Source organism: Macrobrachium nipponense, chromosome 34 (genome assembly GCF_015104395.2).
Source record: "Macrobrachium nipponense isolate FS-2020 chromosome 34, ASM1510439v2, whole genome shotgun sequence".
Taxonomy (NCBI): domain Eukaryota; kingdom Metazoa; phylum Arthropoda; class Malacostraca; order Decapoda; family Palaemonidae; genus Macrobrachium; species Macrobrachium nipponense.
Genome location: NC_061095.1, coordinates 24,265,009 through 24,287,421, shown reverse-complemented (window position 1 = coordinate 24,287,421; position 22,413 = coordinate 24,265,009). Strand labels below are relative to the sequence as shown.

At 34.5% G+C, this 22,413-nt stretch overlaps 1 protein-coding gene across 3 annotated transcripts in view; it reads right to left on the bottom strand.

Annotated features, from left to right (window-relative positions):
* The window catches only part of LOC135207672 (tachykinin-like peptides receptor 99D), a 498,955-nt gene that overhangs the window by 376,983 nt on the left and 99,559 nt on the right, over positions 1 to 22,413 (bottom strand). For 2 of the 3 annotated variants that reach the window (XM_064239514.1, XM_064239515.1), the window contains exon 2: positions 7,609 to 7,704. Coding sequence is in view for 1 of the 3 variants with exons in the window: in XM_064239513.1 (XP_064095583.1) it covers positions 1,123 to 1,573 (451 nt within the window). In the remaining 2 variants the exon portion in view is untranslated. Of the gene's footprint in view, positions 1 to 1,122; positions 2,252 to 7,608; positions 7,705 to 22,413 lie in introns of those variants that run through there. The other variant, XM_064239513.1, reaches the window with a different exon arrangement.

The window sequence follows — 22,413 nt, the reverse complement described above, 5'->3', positions numbered from 1 at the left end:
TCTACTATACAACATAGCGCTCATATCTGGCTATCATAACCACATCTGGAAGGCATAGCAAATGGATTCTGTTACTCTATGTAATATATATATATATATATATATATATATATATATATATATATATATATATATGTGAATATATATATATATATATATATATATATATATATATATATATATATATACTATAAGGCTAAAAGCCTGTGGCTAAGTGGCTAATGACCTCAGCTACCAACAAAGACATCCGAGATCAATCCCACTTGTAAGGGGTGGCTGATTGCAATTGCTTCCTTAAAGATCCATTGTGCCTCTGATGTAAGTGCTGAATTATTTATCTGATGGTCAGATGACTGTTGTGGGTCACAGTCAGCTACTGTAGGGCTTGGAGTTATCATCACATATCAAGGCGTGATGCGACTTCACGCATAAGTTGTAAACATTATATTCCTAACTTAACGTGAAGTGGTCTTCGTAATTCATACTCATACTTAGTACTACTTATACTAACACCAAGGATCAAATAAAATGGACACAAATTAAATATGTATACTCTCAGTTAAAAGTGGAAACACAAAATAATTTAACAAAAACATAGCTAAATCCAGCACACCAAATAAGTCAAAACGTGGTAAAATCTATGATTAAATAAAGCCTTGTTTAGCAAACGAAAATTAAAATAAATATGCTATGTGTTATTACAAATAATTTTTCTGTATTGTTGAACACACCCATTATTTATTTTTTACATTTTCACTCTTATTGAATAATCATAAATATCTTATCCTAAAATTTCTTTATCTTTAACTCAATGCGAAACACCGTTTGCAGACCTTTTTAGGCTCTTCCATAGAGGTTTCTTGCTCCTCCAACAAGAACAACAACAACAACAACAACAACAACAAAATAGTTTGCAGGCTTACTCCCAGAGTAAGCAAAAAATCATTCTTGCTGAGAAATGGAAGGTTTTATAACCCAAGAAACCACATCTTCTATACAAGAAAGTCAGTAAACACACAGACTTATATGTCTGCATTTATATGCATATATACATATGTTTATTCATTTGTTTTGTTAACAGTTCATTTGATTTTACATATATTTGTGAAGCTTTGTACTCACCAATGACAATCCACATGACAATGGCATTTCCTCCAACAGCCACGACCAGCATGGAACCGAAAGCCAGAGTCCAAACGAGCTGCTGCCACCACGGTAACAAGTAAGGCCTATCCTGCGACGCCGGGCCTAAGCAGTCAGTCACGGAATTCCACAAGGGAGTTCCGTTGGTCTCCCTCATAAAAGCCGTGTCATTCAACAAATGGAAGTAAAGCTCATCGTCGGTTAACTGACTGTAATTCAAGCTCGCAAAACTCTGCAACTGATCTTTCAACTCGGCAGTGAGGTTCAGCTGTACTGACGCCTGCAAGAGGCATTCCAGAAACGGGCCTGGCCAGGGGACACCCGTTGTGAAGGGCTCCATGTCAGCGCTGCCCTCTGTGTCCTGTACCATGGCCCCTAAATCTTCTGGAAGCCTATCCGGGCTCTGAAGAATGTCCCCCTCCTTCTCCATTACTGACAGCTGCTGAAGATGAACGTTACGGCGTCTTTAGAGAGAACTCTCGCCATTGTCACAGAGAGCGACTCGTTCAGAGCCCATGTGTACAAAATCACTTTTCCTTACATTACAATTCTTCTCATTTTCTAAGTTTCAGATGAGATGACGTCATAATTGTTAATCCGCTGTTTTACACGTTTTTCGCTTTTGACTCCTATCTTTCAACTCCAGACTGTTGATTAAATCATTTAAACTTGATGTGTATGACTACGTATATAATGACACGGAAAACGAAAGTAGTGGCATAAGGTGTTCCCTCACATTGATTACTTATTTACAGACACTTTTAACATGTATGCGTCATTTACATACCAGTAATTAACATCGGAACACTTATAACACCACATTTCGTTTTTAAATACTGCATGAAAGTAATGACTAACTCATGCCTGCAGAAGCATCGAACATTTTCAATGGAAACTTCGTACAGAAAATTCACCGTAGCGCAGACTTTCACGTCACAAACTTTAAAAGTTATCAACACTTCTTTTCCTGTGAACTCGTCCTTTTTCTTTTTTTTGCAGACGGAGAACGACAAAACTGAACAAACTAATGCTTTTTTCGCTCTTGGTCAGAAACTTACAATACAATACGGAGGTATAGGGAAAGTCAACTGGAAAAGATTGGCTAAGCTCGGGCCGTGCGCAGACTATCAAGGAGGTGCTTCGTGGAGCTACCGGGTCAGACCACATACTGGTTGCCAGAGTCTCTACGGGGACAGAGAACCTTGGAACCTCCAACTCTCACGCAAACGCGTGTGTGAGCACGAACTCGCGACCTCAGTTCATTGACGTGAAGTACCCCGGAGAAAATACGCAATGTTTTGTCACGCACGGTGAGAGAAAAGCGTCGAAGACTTTATCGACTTTCTACTGAAATTTCCTGCATTTAGACAGGGAATTTTCAATTATTGCATTAATTGATGATCCAATAGTGTATATATATATATGCATATGTATTATGCGTGTTTGTGTGGCTTACAGAAAATGCTTGAAGTTGTTCTACACCCATTTTCATTTCAATCCCAATTATGTCAGTTTAACAGCATTTCCATTAATAACATTTTCCTGGTGCAACAATTATTTTCAAATATCAGCGTCTACAATGTCTTGCGTTCCACGTTCCAATTATGGAAGTTTGTCTTTAAATTTGTAGTCTTAACCCGTTTTCGTGCCTGTAATACGAATCTACTCTATAAGGACATATTTGACAAATGGTTCAACCACTTCTTTTTTTATGCAACAGGCAAATAATAATGATATTCAAAACTTAATGACTCTGGTGCCATCTCTCTCTCTCTCTCTCTCTCTCTCTCTCTCTCTCTCTCTCTCTCTCTCTCTCTCTCTCTCTCTCTCTCTCTCTCTGTGTAACAATTACAGCATATTTCAATCAGTAAGATTGGGACACTATAACTTGAGCAAAATTCAAACGAAATTTATTTCATTATTGACGATTATAACACCCAAAGCTGGAAAATTTACAGCCACTATTTCTCAAGCGATTTCCTCAAAGGGCAACAAACCTATATCCCTTATAACGAATTCAGTTATCAACACATGATTAGAGGACAAAAGAAACTGGCAAACAAATTCATTTCGAACACGTATCCTTGAACTTTAAGACAGCCTTCAACAACAATAGGGTCTTTCGCTCCCTGAACGCAATGCCTGACATATTCCAGAAATATATTCTCCTCCCCTTTTTTCCTAAAGACAGCTTGTTTCAACGAATCCTTTAATATTCTACTCCTATTATATCTGTATAATCAATTTCTTCATTTGTTGACTTCTACTCTTGTCCCGACATCCGTTTCCAAAGGGCATCTATGTATGTGTTTGTGTGTAGTATGTACGTGTGTTTATGCATTTATGTGTGAATCTATGCATATATTTATGTATGTATACATACATACATAAATATAATACAGTCGAACATACATTCTATAAACGTATATACACAAAGTATCTTCATTTCACTAGGTATGACGAAATATACTGATATTTTCTCTTTGTCCTGATGTCCGTTTTTAGAAGGATTCTATAAGCTTGTATGCAAGTATGTATATATGTACGTATATCATATATATGTATACAGACACACACACACACAACACACACACACACATATATATATATGTACGCACACACTTAAAGTTCTAAGTTTGCATAACTTTCTAAGAAATTTGTGAGGGTTCACATTTGTAAAGCATTGAAGAGTTAATCCCAAATTATTTCCATTCCTTGTCTTACCAGAACCTCTTCTTAGGAGACCTAAATGACTGCTTCCAGTCATCCATGTAATTATTGTCTGGTTCTGGAAACTCAGGGCATATCCGTTTTCCTTCGCCGTCCTGCCTTGGATACCTTATTTTCAATTTAAAAACAATTCGCTCAACTCGGAAGGGTAGAAGAAATTAACACGTATCACCAACGGAAAGTGAAACTAATTCACAACCATTATAACTACAGATGAAAATTTGTTTCAAGCATTATTCCTTTTGACACAAAAGTAAATATAAACATGACATGAATGGCAAAATTAAAATGTATACCGCTTTGCTACATCAGTTATATTCACTAATCTACTGGTGGTAAAATATTTAAGTCCAAAAAATCCCATGTTATAAAGTTCAATAGAGATTCTTTGTAAATGGTATATTCTGTATCATTAAAGGAAGAGAGCTATCATGTGACGGGGAAAATACTGATAGAAATGTTCTTTTGTTAGGAAGGAAACCATCTTACCGTAAAGAAACGTACAGAAATCCTACTATTTTGCAATTCCATTTAAAGAGCTAGCTATCTCAAACGGCCATAAAAAACCTATTATCGTTTAATTAATATAATTTGAGACGATGGGACATCACACGAATTTAGAATTAAATGGATATCATACAAAGGAGTAAGACGAGGAAGACACGTGCGCTAGAGGGAGCCTTATAAAATCCAAAGCTTTACAACATTTTCCATAAGACTGAAAACATTCGGGAAACGAAAATAGAAAGACTTGCAAGGAGAAAGAGAGAAAAAAAAAACTCGCGTAGTCGAAGAGTCTAAGGAATCTCGCTGGATAAAAGTGGATGGAAACAAAGGGACTGGAAAGCCAGCAATTGGAGTTCACTACCGCTGGGATAGATGCAAACTCCAAATGGTGAATTCTTAGTATTCGACAAACCATATACTTCAGCTTTTCGTGTCTTTATGCTGCAAAAAATACTGTTACGCAAAGTCGACATTAATTAAAACCGAAAATGAGGGTAAAATCAAAATCGAAAACTTAACGAAAAAAACTCGACGAAGGAAAGAAAACAAGAGAAGGACGAGAGTAGAAAGTAGGGGAAGATTGCACAGAACGTATTATGGTACAGTCAACATAAAATAACATAATATATCAATGGTTCAATAAGAGGGGAGGAAAGCATATTTTCAATGATGACAGTACAATAAATTATTGTGCTCAACCTATCAAAAAAGAAAGAAAGAAAAAAAGAGGGTGACCCTTGAAAGCCCAAGTTCAAAAAATATTATAATGAAAGGAGAGGAGCATATATCATATGCAGCACTGCAAAAGCAGCAAAGGTTATAACCTAAAATAACAGGTTTTCTCCCTTTGTTACAGTTTTATTTTATCCATATAACAAATTGAGGCTACTGAGTGAAGAGATGAAAACCGTGATTAACTCTGAACTCTGTTTTCATCCAAAAACGATAGAATGTCGGTTGTACAGAATAGGCGTAATATATCCAGTAAATTTTTCCATATGTGCAAATAATGCATTTAACGTTTTAATTTTTCTTATAGCATATCTATGTTGTTTCATTTCTGCAGTCAGCATCTTCCCACTTTCTCCGAATTATATTTCATGACATTCTCCATGTGGAGCCCTACCGATACATCCGCCTTCATTTCCCAGAAATTTTTTAATAAGCATGTTCCTAATTGTCCGTCGCTTTTCAAAATCAAAATCAGTACCAAATGGCTTGACCTGTCTAGGGATATTATCAAAACAAGTATAAAAAGGAAATATTGAAAGGTCTTGTTTTCAAACTCTTTGAGTTTTCGTCAGACCAGTTTTAGGTGTAAGAGTACAGAGATCAGACCGAGTTCATATTTTCGGTCTACATGAAGCCTTTTCAAGCATTTGCTCTTCAATTCTAATCATTCGAATGAAACGCAGACTGCAGTTTTTTTTCTTTTATCGCCTTCAAGGCGCTGCAGGTCAGTAACGCGTAATTTTCCAGATCAAGAAGTAGGTCACTTGTGTAAAAGAGCAAGCAATTTGAATGTTAATGAACAGTATAAAAGTATAAAATTAAATAACTTATTTTACCTGATTATTGTTCTTCCAATGCATAATTACTTTGAGCACTCATGCTACCCTTAGCTCAATGAAGAGCAATGAAGAGCGAACATTATTAATTACTCCAGCTACATATTTTCAAAAAGGCTACTTTTGATATTAAGTTCCTACGTTCTCGAAAATCCTATTGAACATCAGCAAGTACTAAGTCAAAAATAAATCCAAGATTTGTGATTATTACAGTCATCGATTAGCACCAAACCTAGAACATTTCGGTCACCAGAGATTAAAGGTACAACGGAGGTTATCCGCTTTTCCACAGCGTTTTCCGTAAAATTCAGAACTCTCAAAACACCGTGCTACTACTGCTAACATTGACCAAAATCATCTCCCGAAATGATCTTGCCGTTCTTAATACGAGCCAATATTAAATCATTTTTACCTGATGATACATATGCATATTCCTACTAACAATAAAATGAGTGGGAATAATCACCGAGTACCCTGGAACCTAAAACATCTGCACCAAACTCAGTGTACACGGAGTTGTCTCGACGGTCCATCAAGAGCATAAATCTCCAACTTCATTGTCAGTTACAACATGTATACATCACAAGTATAAGTGATATCATGATGACATACATACTAACGCGCAGACAGGCTGTCAGTCATCAAGGAATTTACTTACTGGCATTAGCAGCATGTTGTGCGATGTGACTGAGCTTTGAAGTATTGGCAAAAGTTATATAGTTTCATGCGTGAATAATGCTTGCTGAACCTTCTGGTAGAACTGTACTGGTTTAGGTTCGAGGCTGCTTAATAACCATGAACAGTAAAACATATACATATACATATATGTATATATAATACATATTTATCTATACAGATTAATAAAAAATAAAATAAAATATATATATATATAATATATATGTATGATATATATTATATATATTATATATATATGATATGTATGTGTAGTATAAATTGTATGTTCATGTTATCAAACAGCCTCGAACTTAGAGAAGTACAGTTCTACCAGAATGTTCAGCAAGCATTATTCACGCATGAAGCTATAAAACTTTTTCCAATACTTCAAAGCTCAGTCACACTGCACAGCATATATATGTATATGTATATATATATATATAGATAGATAGATAGATAGATATGTATATATATATATACATACATGCAGAAACACATACATTTATATATGTGTGTGTGTGTGTGAGCGCGCATCTTTGTAAGTATACTATATGCATGAATAAACATTTACATTCGTACAGACAATTATACCTATATATATATATATCATATATATATATATACCTATATATATATTATATATATAATATATATATATATTTCTATACATAAGCGAATACCACAGGAAAATGATAGTCAGAAATCCAAGCGCTTTTCGTCTTTACTAAGACAATGCCTTAGTAAAGACGAAAGCGCTTGGATTTCTGACTATCATTTTCCTGTGGTATTCGCTTATTCAATGAAGCCCACGTGCATCTACTGCGATTTTTTAAGCATATATTTACTTTATATATATATATATATATATATATATATACTATATATATATATATTATATATATATATATATATATATATATATATATAGTACAAGCGATGGTGAAGGTTTTATAACCGGAAAAAAAAATTATATATGAAAACTTACCGGGAGAAGGCCTTTGACCTCTGGTCTTTCATGGCGATGCGTTCTCGACGAAGGATAAATCAATGAGAAGAGAATTCCTTAGGCCCTCGCCTGTCCCTGAAGAAGAAAGACTGAGGATTAACACGAGAAACATTACCTCAGCATTCTTGATACAGTTTTATATCCTTTTACTTAATCTCCGTTTCTTTCTGTATTCCCCGCCTTGATTGTGGGCTTGTTCCATATGATTAGGGTTCATTCTCTGAAAAATAATAATAATAATAATACTAAAAATAATAATAATAATAATAATAATAATAATAATAATAATAATAATATAATAATAATAATAATAATAATGTTAAAAAATCCACAATTATATATTCATTATATCAAAATATATTTCTATGTAAAAAAAAACAAAGACTTTCGAAAATGTAAAATAATTTTACATTTTAATTGTAAATTTTTAACAATTTGTTTTCACGAGACTGAATTTCTTAATAATAATAATAATAATAATAATAATAATAATAATAATAATAATAATAATCATAATCATAATAATAATAATAATAATAATAATAATAATAATATTTGAAATCAATATCGAGGAATAATAACTGACATGGTTTAGAGGAGCACTTCCTCATACATTAGGTGCTTTTGGCATCATTTTAAATAGATAAAAAGATATAAACCGGGGGAGAGAGAGAGAGAGAGAGAGAGAGAGAGAGAGAGAGAGAGAGAGAGAGAGAGAGAGAGAGAGAGAGAGAGAGAGAGAAATTGTAATTTGAATATAATGACAAAAACAGCTTTTACATCAATCGAAAATATATTAGGGTTTTAAATACCTTTTCCTATGGCCTAATGGACGATGGCTCCAGCTATCCATTATCAATTAAGTTGCCAGGGGTACAAAGTACTCTGAGTATTTCCGAAGCATTATATATAAAAATAAAATACCCAAGGACGCTGTAGAAAGGAAATATTTACAAAAGGAAATGCTTACAAAATATGTGTAGAATAAGAGAAAAGTAGGTGGAAATGCAGACATACGATAATTAGGTGAGAAGGTTACTTGTATTTTCAAGGTAGTTTGCTCATAACGAGAGATTGAAGATGATAAGCTGTAGAAAAAGGTTCTACATTTCGAAAGTGTACGGAGGATGGAGAAGAGGCAGAAGAAGAAACTACTGGCTAAACAGTGTGGAAGAAGCGTTGAAAGAGAAAGGCTTTCAGATCCAGAAACCACGAGATTGTGTGAAAGATACATAAGGTAAATGGCAAAGTGAACTTATGAAAACTGAAGTACTATCGATGATCCTTCAGTGAAGGTAATTATTATTTTTATAAATTCCGGAGTACTACTGGACTGTTGGGTATGTTAATCAGCTCATAACATTATATGCGTAAGCCGATTACACTACAATGGGGATATCTTCCGGGGAAGAATCAGCTTTTAATCCAAGGATTAGAGGTGAGGAGGAATGAAAGACCTTTTCCGATCGGTATCAATTTCTGATAGTGAGACTGATACAATAACGGAAAGGGAGACAGAGGAAGTATTCCTAGCCAGCAATGATTGTTACCTTTCAAAGACTGAAAATATTTTTCCACAAATATAATACAAAAATTACGTCATCGCGCATGACTTTAAAGATCTGTTATTGAGCATGGTTATTCAGTTTTCCTACTGAATCATAATTTATAGAGAACGATAGATGTACAGACGGCCAACAAAGAATTGGCGTAGCTTCTTAATTCATTGTTCGTTATGGAAATATTGCATTGCCATATGCAGATGCGATTATTTACTTAACAATAAATAACATTTCCTTTCAAAGGCGCTATACTTGAAATAAATTACATTAGAATAGAGTAGACTTATCCAACTATTAAAGATAATTATTTTGCAAAGTAAGAAAAATATATACCGATGGGTCCACGATTTCTAATTTTATTCTCAACTCTAGCTTCGTGACAGAATACCGAAGATTTTGAAGTTGGCTTTGCTGCCGCTCGAGTCTTGACACAACGTATCGTACTGCACTGGGGTGTTGTCATTTTGTCTCCTACAGCCGACAAATAATACATCAAGGCGATAACATTAATTGAAAACGATGTTTAATTAAACTAATTTTGTCCTTTGATCAATAAAATAATTTGCATCACACATTTAGTGGGCCTAAATTGGACTTCTGATTTTCCCACATGATTAGCCTAGGTCTATACTCTCTCGGATACGTAATATTAATGAATATTAAATCGACTATAAATATATATATATATATATATATATATATATATATATATATATATATAATTAATCTGCTTTATTGACTATTCCCGTTATTCTTGTTTTATTACCCGTGTTCGCCTTTCTTCTTATCCTTTTCATAATTGCTTAACATAATTAACTCAGACCTAGCTATTCGAAGTCAAAAAGCAATCATAAAAAAATCAAACGAATATAATTCAGTCTTATTTTTTATCGAATTCCTTGCATATCATCCTGTTTCATTTGGACACGTTGGAAAGCTGTGGGAGTCAAAACTGACGAATAATTAAGAAAGGCTTACTTTCATTAAAGCTTTCTTAGGTTGATCTTTCTGTAGCTATTCATTTCTTCTAAATAGAAATTAATTCAAATCAATTTCACATGTATACCTAGACCTACTACCATAAGCATATTATAAGTAGCTGAAAGGATAAGAAATATGAAAGGTGACGTTCTCGTTTAAGTCTATTTCATGCCCCCCCCCCAAGAAAAACCTACTGCTTTAATAAAGGGTTTGCTCTTTGACGGCTACAGGGTGTAACATGAGTGTATGCACATATTTTGTGGAATGAAAGATAAAGTTTCTTTGAACAGAAAATATAAACGCATTTTAAGGCGTCCGTTGTCGATGCGGGCAATTTTAAAATAACCGTTATCATTAGTGATGCTTTCACGAGATGGGGTTCGTAGTGAGAAGTCGGATCTAGTCGCCTGAGATTTAGAAGAGCGGAGGTGGCGTATAGGAGTGATGGAAGGATTACGCCGATGTTAATAAAGTATCTCCCAATAAAATGTATTCTTTAGGTTTTGAAGAAAAAATGTATGCATCATTGAAACTGTTTCCCTTCCTATCCGTGGTATTCACTGGCCACCGACAAAAAACAAAACAAAAAGAGTAACCCTAACTGAATCTCTCATCCATCAAAGATAAGTTTGCTTATTCATTAGACTTATTCATTAGACAACTATCAAAGATTTCAAGTGTAGATTTAAAAATCTCTTCCTCTCCATCTAAAGTATTCAACAGACACCAGTCATAAGCGTAGAGCTAGTTATGATTCCTGGTTCAGCAATAGTGACGAGGCACTAGAATTCAAAGTTCACAATGAATGTTGCTCAGCAACATTTACACTACTCTTGCTCTCTTGTGGTGCTTCGAGGTGTTCCACCTCTAGGCCCATGTTCTGAATTTTGCCGTCTCCGGTTTATTAAGCTTTCTTTATATCTCTCCAACAGGAACTTGCACCGAATGCAGTGCAATAATTGTCTCTCGCTCATCGAGGGATGTTTCTTAGACCGATAAATGACACATTGACATTAGATTCCCGTGCACATAACATCAAAAGCAATAGAGTGAGGTCGCCTGGTTCACCGTGTTAGGATATCGTTTTTTTATATATATATATATTTGATAGCATTTTGTGAGATTCCAATGTTTTCTGTAAAATTTAACAAATGGAATAGTTCAAATACCTTCAACTTAATATTGAAATGTTAATTTAAGGACTATGTCTATGCGATACTACTAGTGATAGGTGTCTCCTATCTATTGGGTAATGTATATCTATGGTTGTGATATGACGTTTTTTATCACTTTCGTTCACGTCAATTTTGCTATATGGAAAATAGTTTTACACAATAACATAACATAATGTTCTAAAGATATCAAGGACTGTTTTTAATGTCATTACATATGATTTCTTCCATTTTTGAAAAGAAAAATCGATAAATAAGGCATGAATCGTGCGTCAGGCAGGTGAAAGAAAAATTATGAAACTCTGCCAATAGTTTTTTGGCCGACAGTACATCATGTAATTGAAAATTAGTAATGTTCCGGTGTAAATAATTTGATAAGACATAATATTTTGGCTATAATTAATAACTCAAAAGACTTTATTTTAAAGAACCTTACGATGATATGACAAAGCTTGCGCTAAAAAGTTGGTTAAAGAGGCGATTGAAGCCATAGAAACGTAAACTCGAATAGGCGTTTCAAAAAACAATGAAATCAGAACTTCATTCCTAACGATTTATTCAATTACGATAATCAACAATGACGTCTAGTTAAAGTAACTCACTTCAGAGCGGTTAGGAATACAAAATTACAAGGTCGAAGGCTAATTTAAAACTTAGTCTGGACTGACATTGGAAATATTTGCGAACATTTCGCTTTCATCCTCGAAATTATGGCTTGACTGAATTGCAGCGGAGTTTGCAAGTTTCAGATTAACATTTCTCTTGCATGACCACGACGAAATCTCTCGGCCATGGAGGTGTTTTGAGAAAGGGGATTGCAATATTTATACTTCAGAAAACAATAGGAAAGTTTCAATCCTGTAATATCTGCAATGAGAAAGGAATGAACAAAGGATTACTTACGCCCACATATATCCATCCATATCTCTCTCTCTCTCTCTCTCTCATATATATATATATATATATATATATATATATATATATATATATATATATATATATATATATATATGTATATATATATATATATATATATATATATATATATATATATATATATATATATATATATATATGTATATATATCTATGCTTAAGCTACAAATATCCTTTAATATCCAATTCGCTCTACCTCGGAATTAATATATGTTCATATATTTTAACCGAAGAGGAATTCTTTTTACTTTATAATAATTTCGCCCTATCGTGGATTCGAACCAGCGCACAGAGGAGAAATCAGGACTTCATTGACGTTACCGAGTTGTTGGCCGAGTCGGTAACTACACTGAAGTTCTGATTTCTCCCCTGTCCGCTAGTTCGAATCACGAGAGGACGCAATTATTATCAACCAAAATAAAATTCCCTTCGGTTACCATATATGAAAATATATCAATTCCGAGGTAGAGCTTTTAATGTTAATTTTATTGTTTTATGTCTTTACAGCTAGAAAATGAAACCTTTGTGTTTTGAAACGTTGCAACAAATGTATTATAAGGACCACCTGAGATGTACTTCCTCTTACAACAGTCTTCTATCTATCTATCTATCTATCTATGCTATCTATCTATCTATATCTATATATATTATTATAGATATATATATATATATTCTACTGATATAATATAATATATATTATATATAATATGAGACTGGTAAAAATGTTCTGTAACAACAGAATTCCATCTAATAAAAGGAGCCCATAAAAACACCAAAATGTAGAGAGAGTATACTATATTTCAGAGACTGCTGTCTCTCTCTTCAGGTATATGAATGAGAAAAGTTTACAGAAAAGGTGGTATTTATACCAAGAGATTCGTCCACAAGTAAGCCAATATAGGTCACCCCGCTGATAATCTTCCTTTAATCTTCTTAAGCGTTGGTTGAATGAACACTGCGTCGACGATATCTGATATCCAATTCCCTTTTGAGATGTTCATTACCTGCTTCTCTTTTATTAAGGCCGATTCCATCATTTGACTCTTGTACCGGCAGTTGCTGCTATAAATTACACGTGACATATTCCAGTTTATTCTATGGTTATGTTCATTTATATGGTTGAAAATAGCCGAGTTCTGTTGTCCATACCTAACTGACCGTTTGTGTTGTATTAATCTCTGGGGAAGTGATTTACCTGTAAATCCGATGTAAGATTGGTCACAGTCCTGGCATGGGATCTCATATACCCCAGAGTCTTTGGAGATGTCTTTTGTTGGACGTTAATCAGGGATTTGGCTAAGGTATTTGGGTAGGTAAATGCAAAAGGGTGGATTTCCCAAGGGTGTGAGTTACTCTCTTAATCGTCTCCAGGTGGGGAATTTTTATTTTATTGTTGGTTGTGTCTCTGGTCTTGTCTTTAGGGGGTCGGTAGAAAATTACGTTTGCTTTTTGAATTGCTTTCTCAATTATATGGTCAGGATACTTTAAAGATGAAAGTTGCTTGCGAATTAGTTCAAATTCTTTTTCCAGGAAATCTGGGGAACAAATTCGTAAGGCTCTTAAGAATAGGTTGCTAGCTACACCTATCTTGATAGTATTGTCATGATAGCTAAAGTAGTTGCAATATATGAAAGTTGAGAACGTTGGTTTCTGTATATGGTAAAATTTGTATCTGTCGTGTCTCTAATTATTAAAACATCAAGAAAAGGAATTTTGTTGTCTGTTTCCCATTCAACTTTAAATTTGATGCTGGGCACTAATGCGTTTAATTTTGAGAGGAATTCATTAAAATTACCCCACTTATTATCCAAAATGTTAGTATGTCATCCACGTATCTCATCCACAGCATGTTTTTGGGTTTTATTGCATTTATTACTGTAGTTTCAAAGTATTCCATGTACAGATTGGCTAAAATAGGACTTAAAGGACTACCATACTACACACCCGAATTTTTGCTTGTAGAATGATTCCCCGAATGAAAATACGTTATTAGATGCACATAATTCAACTAACTTTATTATTTTGTCAAGTGCCAAAGGGAAATGTCTTTTGTTGGACGTTAATCAGGGATTTGGCTAAGGTATTTGGGTAGGTAAATGCAAAAGGGTTGGATTTCCCAAGGGTTGTGAGTTACTCTCAGATCATTTCCCTTTGGCACTTGACAAAATAATAAAGTTAGTTGAATTATGTGCATCTAATAACGTATTTCATTCGGGGAATCATTCTACAAGCAAAATTCGGGTGTAGTATGGGTAGTCCTTTAAGTCCTATTTTAGCCAATCTGTACATGGAATACTTTGAAACCTACAGTGACCAATCTTACATCGGATTTACAGGTAAATCACTTCCCCAGAGATTAATACAACACAAACGGTCAGTTAGGTATGGACAACAGAACTCGGCTATTTTCAACCATATAAATGAACATAACCTTAGAATAAACTGGAATATGTCACGTGTAATTTATAGCAGCAACTGCCGGTACAAGAGTCAAATGATGGAATCGGCCTTGTAATAAAAGAGAAGCAGGTTAATGAACATCTCAAAAGGGAATTGGATATCAGATATCGTCGACGCAGTGTTCATTCAACCAACGCTTAAGAAGATTAAAGGAAGATTATCAGCGGGGGTGTCCTAAATTGCCTTACTTGTGGACGAATCTCTTGGTATAAATACCACCTTTTCTGTAAACTTTTCTCATTCATGTACCTGAAGAGAGAGACAGCAGTCTCTGAAAATATAGTATTTTTCTCTCTACATTTGGTGTTTTTTATGGGCTCCTTTTATTAGATATATATATATATACACACACACACACACATATATATATATATATAATATATATATAAGTATATATTATGAAATCATATATATACATACAATACATACATACATACATACATACATACATACATATATATATATATATATTATATATATATACTATATATATATTTATATATTATGAATTGTATATATAATACAATTTAGCGCAAAACCAGATGTAGATGTACCTAACCAATCTGAGAATATCAATGACCTCCAAGGCAATATATGATAATTCTCCAAGTCATACATTTCGCTTAACGATATGTCTTTCATTATTATTCGATATATTCGTAGCCATTGAATTTGCAGAGAAGAGGACAATCTTAAAGCACTATACGATAGGTGAACGCATAATTTTATTATACCCGCTGTTCTCTTTATTGGAGCGCTAATGCATAATGCATTTCAATTCAAACAAGTCACTAATGGCTTGACGTCAAGCATAAGAATGAACTTTTTTTTTATTCATTTTTAAAAAATCGTTCAAATTTAACAGAAAAAATCCTGTCCAGAACTATTAATTGTGAATAGATCGCCTTATGTAAATTCTTTTTTCTTATTTACATATAAAATCACATGTTAAATTTACACATTATATAATATGTATAGAGACAAAGTGAAGGACAATAATAGGGACTATATGCATGCGCTGGCACATTATGCATACAACACAAAGGCTAGGAATCTTTTGAACTGGCACACGATGCGTCTGGTTTATTTGACTGCACCAAATGTTAAATTTGACCACGAGCAGGTAATGCGCAGAAAAGATTCAAATGAGCTGGAAAATTGTCGCAAAATTCACTATTAAAGCGCAATTGACTCACGCTCTTGATTGGTGTTGTCTTTTCACGGAATAGTCTCTACTTTCAGATGAAATGATCGACAGCTGCTCAGTACTCGATTTTTTCTTCCCCTTTTATCGAATATGGTTTTCATTACATATTATCAATGGCGACTTACGCTTTGCGCTTACCAGAGAAACTCCGCAATGAAGTAATACGAACGACGATAAATCGACGGCATTTCATTACCAAAAACCTACTGAAATGGGGACGGCATCAGTAATAAATATCAAAATAGAAGGAAATTTGGGGATGAAGTTAACAGCTAAAAGGATTTAAAAATGTGGTCGATACGGATAAGCTCTGCATGAAAATAAGCCGACCAGAATGTGAGGATGCCAGATAAAAAGGCAAAACAGCAGAAAAAATGAGTAAACCTTCGGGCAATGAGAACTGCTCGTAAAACATAAATGATATGTGCAGTACAGAAATGGTCATGGCGAAAATGATAAGAGAAAAAGGTAGAAAACGTCAAAACTAATGACGCAGTCTGTCAGTGGAGCCAGAGCCATATATTTACGGGAATAAAATGTGAAGGGGAAATTGAGGAAACTAGAACGGATTGATAAAAGGGGGACATTATCCAATGACAGAAGGTGACTGTTGCTTACAATAACGATGAATAGAACCCGGAAGTAAAATTATTGACGTACTGATTAGAACCACGAAGTCATCATAAAGGATTGTGGGAAGAAAATGAAAGACATAGATATAAGGACTATAAACACTCAAATAAAGTGTGCGTCATGCATGAGAGAAATGAAACATAAAACAAATACATATCCAAGAATATATCTTGGATATGTATTGTAACATTCCATAAGAAGACGGATGAATTCCCTTCAAAGAACAATGCTTTCAGTACGAACGTTGATTTTAATGGAGTATAAGAAGGTTCCTATGAAAAATATTTGTTTCCGATCTGTATAAAACCATAACTGGAAAACTCATCAACTATATTGACAAAAATAGATTAAATACAGACGCACCTGACTCAGGAGTTTCTGAGCATCTACATCTCTGGTCTGCAAAATTGTTACATGTTTAGAAGCATCGAATTTCTGTCCAAAAACATTAAGAAAAATGTTATGCTATTATGGCAAACAGTTACTCGAAGCCATTCTCGGATTATAAAGTGTTTCTGCGTATTTGCTAACACTGGAATACATCAGTTTGGTCTGTGTGTGTGTGTGTGTGTGTGTGTGTGTGTGTGTGTGTGTGTGTGTGTGGTTTTGCAATTATTCTCAAAAGAGATATTCTTCTCAAGAATGGGAATAAACATACTGACGAATATTCCTCCCTCCATTTTCAAACGAAGCTATCACCTCTTAAGGTTAAAAGAAACAATAAGTTAGAGGAAGGTCACAGCACCATTGTGGAATCATTTGAAGGAACATGTTACTATTGAAACCTTATTTTTAGGTACGTCGCTAACATTTGTCTTAAGCCTACTTCAGAGCCTTGAATATGCTTTTCTAAACAGAAAACCAACTCTACAGATTACTACAAAATAAAACAATAGCGCGGCAGCATATTTTAATTTTCAATCGACAAAAATAAAAAAAAATTAAAATAAAAAAAAACTGAAAGGAAAACAAATCATCCAGGGTTTCCTATGGGGAGCAACTTGCTATAAAAGTAAGTCAAGATCCTTTAAACAGCAAACGTAATAAGAACACAACAGAATGGATGAAGAGCACACCAACAAATAACAGTTTTCAACACTAGGAACAAAATATGTAACATACGTATATACGTCCTTCTGAAAAAAAAAAAAAAAAAAAAAAAAAAAAAAGTGGCAAAAGCAATTCGACGGATCATAATCAATACTCAAAAAAATTAGATCACTATATGGCAAGAGCTAATCGAATAAAAAGATCCAGCCCTGGGCGACGAAACAACAGGAAATTGAAGCGGAATTTTCTCTCTCTCTCTCTCTCTTCTCTCTCCTCTCTCTGTGTGTGTGTGTGTGTGTGTGTGTGTGTGTGTGTGTGTGTGTGTGTGTGTGTGTGTTTGTGAATAACATCAAAGTATGGAAAATCATATTAGTCACACCAACATGACAGTCAAATTAGGGTATGGATCCTATTACCTGATATTACCCAGCAGTGTCATTACATTATCTGACACCTACATAGCTGCACCTGGGCAAATTTGTATACTGCATAAGAAATTTCAAAAAATCTACTGAAACGAGAGTAATCAGGGTGCAAGGATTTTCAGTAGAATTTGATACAATACTTTCAAGCGTGTAATTATTTTACGATGAAGAATTTTATAGGTCTCACCTGACTGTCACTATCAACAGTAATATTGCTAGATTAAGAAAAACATTACGTAATGCGACTTACAGCTTAACTCGAGTCGCGTGCAAGATTTTCCCTCATGAATAAGTTGTAAACATTATATTCCTAGCTTAATAATGCGGTCTTCATGATTAATACTTAGTACTACTTAACTTACATCATTGATCAGATAGAGGACACAAATCAAACACGTTCATGTGCTCTCAGTTGTAAGTGAAAACACAAAATAATCGAATAAAAACAGAGCCTAAATTCAGTACACAAAGAGAATTAAAACGTGCTAAAATCTAAGGTCAAACAAACCTTGTTTCGCCAACAAAAATTACAATGAATACGTTAAATTCTATTAGGAATGATATTTCTGTACTGTTTAACATGCGTATTATTTATTTTTTAAAATTTTCATTTCCATAAATAAATCATAAATATCATATCCTAAAATTCCTGTATCTTTAACTCAACGCTAAACCTTATTCAGACCTTTTTAGGCTCTTCCATAGGGCTTTCCTACACCCCCACCCCCACCTCCAAAAGAACAACAGCAATATCAACAACAACACCAAAGTAGTTTGTAGGTTGACTCCTCCCAGTAAGCAAAAAAAAAAAAAATTAATTAACTTTATGGATATACTAGATAATCAGTTTCTGTCATTGACCAACCATGTTGCTGACGTAGATAAATCTACCTACAAAGATAAAAAGATCATTATTTCCACCTATCAGCACGATAAGATTTATAAATCGAGATTCATTACTCCGCTGGAGTAATGATACTTGTATAATATTAATAAAGTGGGTTTATTTCCGCTTTGCAAGGCTTTAATTAAGGGTCCTCCCTCTCTTCTTGCAAAACCGGAATGTTTTCTTTACTTTCCTGGTAATTATTCTTCTGCTTTCTCAATATCTTAAATTATCCATTTTTCACCTTCAAATATCAGTTGTTAATGTGTATGTTCATTTATCACTGAGCAGTACTATGATTATTTTCTGTATTTTTGGGGGGGGTGGGAGGCGGGGGCGGAGATTTAAATATACCATTCACCCTTCCTCAAATTAAATAATTAAAACATATTCATGCGCCAAACTCAAAATAAATTAACTTACTTGAATTATGAGACAATCAAAGGGCGGTAATAAAACAGGACATATAAATGGACTTTACTAAATAAAGTGATAACGGAAAAGCGAAGGAAAAGGTTATTAGGTCAGTGTTTTACGCTGACGCAAAAAAAAAAAAAATAAAAAAAAAAAAAAAATAAAAAAAAACCAAAAACCGGCCACTACCGCAACAAACTGTAATAATGTGGCGGGATCACAAAAACAAACATGTAACCTCCCCACATAAACTTAACCTGTCTGGCTATCAAACCCACCCCCTCAATCACACTTCCACTTTAACACTAAAACACAGCAGGACAATTGCCCCACTACCTACATACAGAAAAAAAACAAAACAAAAACACAAACAGGTACTCACCGCTGGCTTCTGATACCTAGGACTAGGCTGTGCTGTCGTCCACTGGATATAGGCTATAGGCTAGCCAACACACAACCACCGCCGACAACCAAACACAAATCAACCACCCGGGACCCACAACCCCACAAAAACTCAATAACCCAACGACTAAATGCAGATGAACACCAACCGCCTACTGACATGACAACCACACGACTTACAGCCAGTACAACAACCCGCCAAAAACCACCCTGCCCCAACCACCACTAACATGCACACCGAAAATGCACCACAAACTCTTAACCTCACCACAACCAGACAGACACACGCACAACAACTCACAACCCCAAAATCTATCAAATCACACCCAAACAACGAAACACCAAAGGAAAACTGCTGCCAAAACCAACACTGACTTGACCAGACGCCTCACTGTTTACAACTCTCGTAACAGACTCCCATTGACTACCTACAGAGTGCCACAACAGACATGCTTCCGACCGCCATCTAACCACTCCCATTCATTCTTCCACCAATCTCTCCTCTCTCTCTCTCTCTCTCTCTCACACAACCTTTGGAGATGTTGTCAAATATAACTAAAATTACTCCTCCATAAACATGAATATGAGGCGAAATCCATGAATGATACACCCGTGAGAATAGCGCACATCGTCATGACTGAAAAATACGCAATACCATCAACAAAAAATATACAATCATGATAGAAAGGGTTTCCGCAATACCAACCGATGGTAATCAAGATAACAAGAATGATTACAATCAGAGCAATATCAAAAGAGACCCAAATATTGGTTTCAGGAAATATTCGAATATTACCTGCCAATCATAACGGATTACCAAAAACTCTATATTAGGAACATATAATGAAAAAATAAAAATAGATAAAACTGAAAAAAAATTTCTATTCCATGATACAGGGATCGAAATTATTAGTGGAATTTGCAGCGCAACTGGATTTTACAGCAATATTGATAACTGAAACGAAAAACCAAAACAAACACAAAAACATGGAAACAAAAGTTTCAATCTACATACACAAATGAGGCATAACAATTAAATGTTTTCTAAGCGTTCAAACTCTCAAAACAAGAAACGGCGATATCAGTCAGGCATCGATAAAAATCAAACTGATGGAAAAAAACAATTAATTCTAATTCTATCATGGATAAACGACTTACAATAATCAGCTTGTAAATAACCGTGATTCATATACATGCACTAAGCTACAAATGTCCTTTAATATCCAATTCGCTCTTCCTCGGAATTAAAATATTTTCATATATGTTGGCCGAGTCGGTAAAGACGTCACTGAAGTCCTGATTTCTCCTCTGTGCGCTGGTTCGAGTCCACGAGAGGACGAAATTATTATCAACTAAAAAAATTTCCCTTCGGTTAACATAGATGAAGATATATTAATTCCGAGGTAGAGCAAATTGGATATTAAAGGACATTTGTAGCTTAGAGAGAGAGAGAGAGAGAGAGAGAGAGAGAGAGAGAGAGAGAGAGAGAGAGAGAGAGAAGGACAACCTAACCTAATGCCCCTTTCGAACCGAAACCAAGATAAAACCAGACATTAATGAAAACCAGGAGCAGTACGAGGATTCCAAAGCTTGGGGCACTAGAGACTCAATCTTTGTTGTAAAATGAAGGTAAATGATTTGAATATTAGTAAAATAGAAGTTTTAGCTTACAATTGCGTTTTTGACCATTTCGATAGTAACCTCTGAACTACGTCAAACAAAAATTACAGATTCCCTAATTTCCTCTAAGGAAGTATGAGACGTTCAGCATATAAATAAAACGTGAAATTTTTTTAACAAAATGTGGGGATTATAACAAATGGTTCAACAAAATCCGAAGTTTACAGCTTCGTATTTAACGCTCAGCTTTTAAAGTAGGACTGGGAACGCACAATCATAGGTTGCTTTGTTCTATAAACTGCGATTTCTTCATTGCCACCAGCACGGTGCAACAATTTTATCGTATGAGAATTTTATATGATTTTCGCACATCCAACATTCAAAAATATCATTAGTTAAAAACACACGAAAGGAATGTTGTTTTAATTCAACGAACCAGTCTCTTGTTAAGCATTTTACAAACGCCATAAGAAATAAAAATATTTAGTGACCTGGCATGATATATATCGTCCCTCTCACCAGAGACATAAATAACTCTTGTAAAAAGTGAACGCCCTGACGTCCTTTTATTCACTTTCCAAACAAGATTTAAAGTTTATTTCCGTCCGTATTCAGGCTGTACCTTATTCATAACTTAGGGATTTATTTGGCTGAACTAAGAGGATTCTTCAAAATCGTACACGAATATATATATATATATATATATATATATATATATATATATATATATATATATATATATATATATATATATATATATATATGTAAATCAGAGAGAGAGAGAGGAGTTGAGAAGAGAGAGAGAGAGACGAGAGAGAGGAGAGAGAGAGAGAGAGAGAGACAGAAACTAACGGCCAATAAGAAAGCCAACCGACCTAAGCCTTTTTCTATGTATATGTGTATATATATATATATATATATATATATATATATATATATACATAATCTTTCTCGTCTTTCCATTTTCCTCCGTGGCATCACCTTTGTTTATACATAGCATCACGTTCTATATATTTCGTGATCTTGTTATTCATATA